This window comes from Dendroctonus ponderosae, unplaced genomic scaffold (assembly GCF_020466585.1).
Source record: "Dendroctonus ponderosae isolate FM_Combo_2020 unplaced genomic scaffold, Dpon_F_20191213v2 Dpon_F_20191213_7, whole genome shotgun sequence".
In the NCBI taxonomy this organism is placed as follows: domain Eukaryota; kingdom Metazoa; phylum Arthropoda; class Insecta; order Coleoptera; family Curculionidae; genus Dendroctonus; species Dendroctonus ponderosae.
In genome coordinates, this window is record NW_026018916.1 from 12551491 (window position 1) to 12560185 (window position 8695).

The 8695-nt window shown below is 34.5% G+C and overlaps 1 protein-coding gene across 1 annotated transcript in view; it reads right to left on the reverse strand.

Annotated features, from left to right (window-relative positions):
• LOC109535601 (protein obstructor-E) overlaps positions 1 to 4585 on the reverse strand; it is an 8552-nt gene extending 3967 nt beyond the window's left edge. Inside the window, exons 1-3 of the mRNA XM_019901519.2 lie at positions 4363 to 4585; positions 2157 to 2378; positions 137 to 331 (exon numbers count right to left, since the gene is read on the reverse strand). Coding sequence (XP_019757078.2) covers positions 137 to 331; positions 2157 to 2378; positions 4363 to 4408 — 463 coding nt within the window. The 5' untranslated portion in view covers positions 4409 to 4585. The remainder of the gene's footprint in view (positions 1 to 136; positions 332 to 2156; positions 2379 to 4362) is intronic.
• Between the last annotated feature and the right edge of the window lie 4110 nt (positions 4586 to 8695).

Consider the following 8695-nt stretch of genomic DNA (forward strand, 5'->3'; position numbering starts at 1 on the left):
AATTTCCACACTAATATGTGTATACTACTAATAATATAATAGACCTTAACTAAGCAAATTTAGCTTCTTTCGTAGACCCCTCCGATCGTTGTGCACTATTAAAATGTATTTGTATTTGAGATTTAAAGTTATTTACCTTCAGGGTTACAGGTTTCGAGCAATAGGTCCGGCCAGTTACATCCGTGAATTTTTTCATCATAGACCAAGCCAGGTTCACAGGCTTGAGGATGAGGCTCTCCATAAGCACACTTAATGTAATTAGTTGAACATTCATGGGAGTCTGGGTAGATACCGAACTGATATTCGCATCCGGGGGTGCTGATTGGAGTTACTAAAAAAATAATTTACAATTATATTAAAAGTAAAGACCCTTATCCCATAATGATACAATTTGGTAGTGGTATCGCAAGATTCTCAGTGTCAAACGCTTTGGCTAGATCAAGGAGCGTAACGATTGTTGGTGTACTCGTATCAAGATTATTAAACTATTCGAATCTCCAGTAAAATGTTGTGGTTACCATTTGAAATTCTCAAGTTGGCCCCTGCCTAGCCTACAAGGCCGAAATAGGCGTTGCTTTTCTTACACGAATAAACTTTCCCCTCCCAGAGGGGAAACTTCTTATTTGAAACATTTTTTCCACCGATCACGCGTTGCGGAAATATTTAAGTGTTTCGAGAAAAAAAACCACCTTGTATATGAAGGGTACAGGCTAAGAAAGGGGAACGACAATTTTTTCTAATTTTGAGCCGTTCAGTCCGTTCGATTCTAAACACACAGAATTATCATCAAGTAACAGATATCGATAATTTAAATTACGCTGTACTGGCTAAAAAGGAGGCGAGTCCGCCCGCCACATGCTAAGAAGGCGGAACGTCATAAATGCGTGTTATTCTTAGAAGCGGCTAATTGTAGCCCCTTTGGAATACAACGTTGCCAGTCTCTAATGTTATGTCAGATGTCAAATCATAAACAGGTGAGGTTAGAACTGTTAAAAGTGGGAAGTGAAGTAGTGGGGTGTACTTCTTTACCCACATTTCTAGACCATGCCTTAGAATTTATTTTTCTCTTTCTCGTTTTTTCGTCCACTGCACTTATGCTTCTTTCCTTCCCTTTTTTCTGATAAGTGCTTGGCACTTCATTGTTAATGGGTTCTATTTCGGCGCTTGACCCTGCATTGCTGATTGTTTCTATTTCGGGAGTCTTTATTGCAATGTTGTTCCATTTAATGTTTCCTGAATTTCAATCCTTGTGTGGGGTTGTTAGTCCTCCTACACTCCTACACCCTACCATACAACCAGTCGAAGTACCGTATGAAGCAGTGGATCGTTTGCGCATCTTTCATCTTGTATAATACAACAAGCAAAGGAAAAAGATATCGAGATTCCTAATTAGAGTATCTTTGCTTTCGTTCGTTGTTATATATAAATTTTGGAACCGAAATAAACCGAAAAAAAAACCGGAACCGGAACGGAACCGAAATGGAAATTATTTTCTAAACCGTAACCGTAAAGGAACCGAAATTTTAAATTTTGCCTTGGACCGAAACCGGAACGGAATAGTTATTTCGTTTTGGTTCGGGTCCTTGGTATTTAGGCAGTATACTGTTTTTACAATTCTTGAAGGATTCTGCTCGGAAAATATTTATCAAAAATTAAATAAATTAAATGTTATTTGGACACTTCAACGCAATTGAACGTTTTAATCTCGTTTTGTAACGTTCGTTTTTCGTGTCTCGTAACTCTGGTGATTTCGACGAAAACACATTTTGTTTGAGTGCCTGACGAAAACAAAATGGTAAACTGTCTAGATAAATCATCCTTATCGTTATTTTTAAATAAAACAATAAAAGAAAAATATTTTAAATTAGGAGAAAGTGTTCGCGCTCTCTATAGCTCCACTTTAATGGCTTTCCATGGCTTTAAATAGCTTTTCATTTTATTATTTTTTAAGTATCTGTCTTATAAAGGGAAAACGACAAATTTTAATTGCATTCTTTTCACAATTTGGGTACCCTCAATACTAGCACATACAACTTATATTAGGTCTGTCACGTGTTATCTTATATATTTTGTGTCTTCTCAAATGCCACAACAGTTAATTTGTTTTTGAAGCATTAGGTGTAAAAAACACATACTCTGTTCCCTTTAATACTTACGATCAGCTTTTCTTTCTCCGCAGTGTACAGCCCAATTGTAGTTGCAGTGATTGTGAACTGCGCCCTTGCCATCAAACAGTAATCCATTTTCACAGGTTTCCACTGTCAAAGTCCCATTAGTGCAAAGGAAAAAAATATTACAAGCTTCTGGATGGGCATAAGCTTGAACACCATGTTGTTCTGGGCATTGCGGGGCGTCTTGGACAAACACGCCAGCACTAGCTGAAAAACGATATAATTTCATATTACTGCATACTTACTTTACCAATATAAAATTTAAAAAATGATAAGCAAATTACCATTTTGTTGTTGAGAGAAGTCTACGCACCTGTAGATTACAATAAATCTACTTTGTTATCACACCTAATCAACTCTTTCCGAAAGGTGGAACAATGCTTCAGTAGCAACTAGCAGGCTGTTCTACCCACTTCTAATTATGCACAAGCTGCTTTCTTGTACCATTGTTGAATACATTAACATAATTCAATACCGCGAAATAATCAATAAATTGCTTCCAATCCATTATGTCGACCATAATATTCACCATAAAAGAAATTTGATTAATTATTAAATCAAGGCATATCGAAAAAGGAATGTTCTCGAATACAAATTACCAAACTTGACTATACAGGGTGATTCAAAATTGGCGTCATTCCTCTGGAGGTGTTGTCTGGCGCCGTTATAGGAGTACAGAAAAACTAGTAAAAGAAATTAATTGTAACTAAAAACTGAGAAATTTGGAAAAAACTATATCAGAAATACGGTAGCAATGTTTTTCAAGGTCATCTGCCTAATTAACATTGCGCAAATACCTGTTGCTTCGTAATTATTTAAAACTCCGGTAACCTTGGATAAATAGAGAGTGACAATAAGATAGACAAGGATAAACGGTAAATTCAACAGGAACCGCTGAATGACGGAACCTATTTCGAAATGTCAACCTGTTCTCATAACCTCGAATTCGGCGGGGTTTGGTGTTTACAAGTAATCCATACAACGCCAAACATTGTCCTCCACTATCTTCCTGGAACCACTCTCCTCGCCCTTTGTTGGCGTGAGTTCTTTCAGCTTCTGCTATGTTACTGTAGCATTTCCCCTGAACTAATCGCATATCCGCAAATTTGTGAAAGGAAATTCAATGTAAGTCACAGTTTGACAAATTATTGTTATTATTGACAAGGGCTATCCACCTGTAACTATCTGTTAATGGCAAAAAACGTCATTGCCGCTTTGACTTTCCATCAAAAAGTTGTAGAACAGAACTTTTTCAATATCGAAAATTTTCGTAATTTGATCAAAGATCGTAATTTTTCTTTTTGAATGCTTAAGTACTCCAATATGCTACCAATTAAATATGGAACAATTTCAAAATAATGCTTAATAGCCAAGTTGAAATTCGATCTTCAACTGTTAATATCTTCTAGAAATTTAGGAAAATTTTTTTTTTATATTTTTCTCGTACTCTCCAAGTGAGCCTTCATCACAGCCACATCAATTTTGAATCACCCTGTATATATTTTTACCAAATGTTAGCTAAAGCTTTCACAATACTTTCCACCTTGAATGCAGGTTCTTCCTGGTTGAAGTTGAACTTTCATCTTTAGAAGAGCGAAATGGCAAAATATTGTTAACAAATTAATTTTATTAACTGGCTATGAAAATAAACTCAGAGTCAAGCTATAACTAACATACATGTTTTCATTGAAGATTTATCCTTATTTAACGAATCAGTAATTTAGTTAAAAATCTACCAGCAATTTTATTCCATTGAATCTTAGAGTTTACGCGATTAAATTGTGCTAAAAAATATCCTTTTTTGTGATATGAGCGCGATTAAAATAAATTTTGAGAACAAACTTGCCCCGTTTGGAGATACTGGAATGTTCATAAGGTTCGCATAAAACCACTCTTACTGGTACCGGTTTCCAATATTGCATCAACTTTTTCTTGGTTATTACCCGATAAATTGCAAACCACAAAAGAGTATCAGTCAGTTGCAGATAGCGAAAAAATTAAAACACACCACTTAACATGAATGTTATGTAAGACCACTTTCGATAAGTCCATGTTTCAACGTCTATGTGCACTGGTTCCTCAATATGCAGCTGTTGTGGTAAATCGCGGAATTCAAATACTTAGTAGACAAACAATGCAAGCAAGTACTTAATTAGATATTAATATGCGACGCCAGTTTTCTAGTACTTACCAATGCCGAAAATGACGAAAGAAACCACTATCACTCTTGCTACCATATCGCAAACTGTGCTCCGTTGCCTTGGAAACAGAAAATTGGAGACACTTTCTACCACTTATACAAGAACAACTAAATACAACAGTAACACACGGTCAACATACACCGCACAAGATTTTCTGTTAAGATTTGCTAAGTCCTGTGAATGTCGACCCGCCATTCACCAAAGAGAGCTCAGCTAAAATACGGGGGATTGTTTAAACGTTGCCACACTTACCAACTCGAAATTTTTCGATGGTATCTAAATTAAGGTTGAACATTTACTAACTATGTCACTGTGCTTGATTGGTATTCGTTAACAGTTTCTTTCACTTTTCATATCTTCACTTTCAAGAAATCGTTGCTTCATAGTTATTATTTGCTCCAAAAATCCAAAACCAAATTTTGTTCAAAGATGTACGTAAAGAAGAGTCAGTACGCGCAAATTCTGTTTTCTATTGATACTAATATGGATCCTAAAATCATTAATTAAAACTAGTTACAAAATAAAATGTGTGGCACAAGTAGCATTTGCAATATATCGGTTTAGTAACGAATACTCTAAATTTGTAAATACTAGCATTGAGTGAACTTTGGCCACTCCGTTTTAACATCGAATTTGAAATATAGAAAGAAAAGTTGCAGATATTAACCTCAAGTTTATTTTAGGATAATACCAATTGATACAAGGTGTCCCAAATTCAAGTACCAAACCAAACTTATTTTTTTCCTAAATGGAATGCTGTACTTTTTATCGCATTTTCGAGATATTCGTAAAATTCTAGGCCTGTTCGATATAAACGTTCTATATTGATTCTCAACTGTTTTTGAGTTAGTAACCAATATTGATTGAGTTTTGGCCAGCACGTTTTAACATCTAATTTGAAAAATATGAAATACAAAAGTGTAATATATTAACGTCTATTTTATCGTAAGATAATACCAATAGATACAGGGTGTCTCAAACTCAAGTGGTGGTACAAAATTACATTTTTATAAATAAAATTGCGCAGTTTTTATTTCACATATTCAAACTATACACAAAGTTCCTTGGTCCAAGTCCTCTTGGATATAAATTTTCCATATTGATCTTCAACTGTTTTTGAGTTAATAACCATTTAAATATTCTGGCATTGCATTTATAAACATTTGAGTTTGGTCAGGCACTTGAAATTGAGACACCCTGTAGCAATTGTGATTATCTTAAAATAAACTAGATGTCACATCATGTCATATCTACAACTTTTGTATATATATTTATAATAATTTTGCTCTAAACTGCAAATTAGCTACAAAAACAGGGTGGCCAAAGTTCGATCAATATTGGTAATTAACTCAGAAACAGTTGAAAATCACTATAGCACATTTATATCGAATGGACCTAGCATTTTAGGAATACCTCGAGTATGGAATAAAAAGTACGGCCTTGCATTAAAAAAATTTATTTGGTCTGTCACTTGAATTTGAGACACCCTTTATCAATTGATACTATCTTACAATAAACTAGACGTTAATATCTACAACTTTTGTTTCTAAAATTTTTGTCTAGATTTCAAATTCGATGTTAAAACGGGGTGGCCAAGCTTAACAGCGTTACTTGGCTGTTATTTTCTTTTAATTTATGAAGTTAAGGATACTCACAGGGGTAGCAATAGGGTGTTTTCACTATTTTTTAATGTTGATATATAGAAAGTAGTTATGGCGAACAATATCCTGAAATATTTTTTTTGCAAAAAAAGTTTCCATAATAATTTTAAAGCGAATTTAAATTCAAATCAGATATTTTCCGCCAAAAACGTCGAATCCGTATCGTCGGTTGCCTATCCCGAGTGTGACGTGGCAGGTCATATCAACAAAGTGTCTCGAATTTATTTTGTTCTTTTTGCAGCTTTGTTTTATTATTTAAGCCATTGTGATTATTATTATTTTATTCAATATTATTATTATCTTGCATAATGGAACATAGTGTCATGGATCAGAAAATAAGTGGTTTTGTACCAGGATGCAAGAATACCTCAATAAGGGCTCCAAACAAACTCTTTCTAACCGTTTCCCATGATTATACACGTAAGAGTATTAGAGTAACTAATAATGAATTTACGGATTTTTACTTACAATGCTGCTTTGACACCCTTAAATTCGGCTGAATTAAAGAGTTAAATAAAATAAAAAAATGTACACATGGTAAATTGTTTGTTGACGCTTTAAAGAATCCTTCTGAAGCCAATTTTTAGTTTAACACAAACTATAAATTATTTAAATCACAAAGTAATTAATGAAACACAACCACACAACTAAACACTATGCACAGAACGTAAACAATCCGCTATTTATATGACCAGAGACGTCACAACCAATAGGATTGCGTTTTCAAGATTCATGAGTAATTTGAATTTTAGTTGAATTTGTTTATTAAATATTTAACAAAATAGCATGTATAGCTACAAGTCTTAAGCGAAACCAAGATTTGGACTTGCGGGAACAGTAATATGTGTAATTGAAATATGGTGCATATTCTCATATGATAAAGTGGTTCAAAAAAAATATTGCCAGATAATATTTTATCTGTTTCAGTAATTAAATTAAATCATTAAATGTTAAAATTTAAAAAAACTTTAGTACCCCGGATATCAAATCGTGGAAACAAGATGTTCTTGCGCAAGAAAGTGATGTATTTACAACATACATTCTAATGACAATGATAATAAGGCAAATAAAAACAATTTAAAAATTTACCGTATTTGAAAATGTTTGTGGCAGTTGCCAGAAAAACGCTTAATAATTATCGCCCCAGTGGACTCTTATACCAACACGCTCTATGTACTTTATTGGGATTTTCTTCACATAAGCGCGGACGTGTACTGAACAGCCCTGGTATCTCCGATATGCATACTAAATCGGCTAATAACGGTGATCTAGATTTAATAGCAAATTTCGAAAAAAAAAATATTTAATAGATTGGGTAATATAAACTGGTTTACTGAACACATTCAGAACGTTCTTGCAATAGTTGAACCATATATAATTGTTAAGGCTAAATATGCTAAAGAACAAGAGGAAGTAGGAGCAGTTTTTAAATAAAAAAATTRATTATCTCATGTTTGTGATCCATTAGATGTATATGTACTATTTAATGAAAATATAACTAATATTTTTGCGWGCATATTGCGTATATGAAAGGAACAARTTAGACAACTTGCCAGAAAAARTAGAATAAAACAATATTCACWAAATTCCAGAAAAAARGACTATGTTAATAACTCACAAATACACAAGAACATACATTGRCCCTTCGAGTSGGACGGTTCTGTAGTTCAGAGTTGTGATTCCCGAGTGACTTCTGCAAAACCAGTCTTTATTGGCGARGGKAACCCTACTGCTGTCCTGTTCTTACAGTGATAAAATTTTTCCTCCGATTTTCCGATTTGATAATATGCAGATGGTTTTGATATACTTAACRACAACAATTCAATACACACGATTGCATTAAAAGTGACCCAATCGAATTGCCCTAGAAATTTGAAGTTATGGTAGACTTTGCATAAAAGTTAAATTKACTTTCAAACAATCTGTTAATTCCAAACACTTTAGGATGKTCTATGTTTGCATGAGTTAAGATTGATTTKTGCAGGAACCAAATTACAACTGMATATCCTCGAAAGAGCCTTGCTCACCTGAAAATGCACGTAACCGAGGTGGAAAGTGTTTCATTACTGTGGAATTAGATTAGATTAGTTAGCTTACCGAGACGCGAAGCGTCAAGGTTTATCAATTTTTTGAACTAAATTGTGGACTAATCATGGCGACCGTCGGGGAGAAGTCCGAGGCAGAGACTGTCTGACATCAAAGACGGTTTCACAAACGCAAGGGCGAAATTATCTTCAAACAATACAAAAATCAAAAAGAAAGCTTGGATGACTGGTGACATTCTTTACTTAATGAAAGAGAGACACTTGAAAAAAAGGTCGGCCGGAATACCACCGGGTTAATCGTGAAATAAAGAACAAAATTAGAATGGCAAAGGGAAACTATCTCGTAAGACGAAACACGCGACGGAAAATTTCGGAACATGGAACCTACTTAGCCTCTATAGACCTGGAGCCTCTTCACAAGCCGTTAAATAACTGGAAATACAAAATATGGACATAATAGCCGTTCAAAAAATCAAGTGGCCAGGGAGAGGAACCCAAAGAGTGGGAAATTCGGTATTGTAGTATAGCGGAAATGACCGAGGACGACACCAATTTGGGACAGGTTTTATAGTCAGGGAACCCATGGCAAAAACAATCATGGAGTTTAAACCAATAAG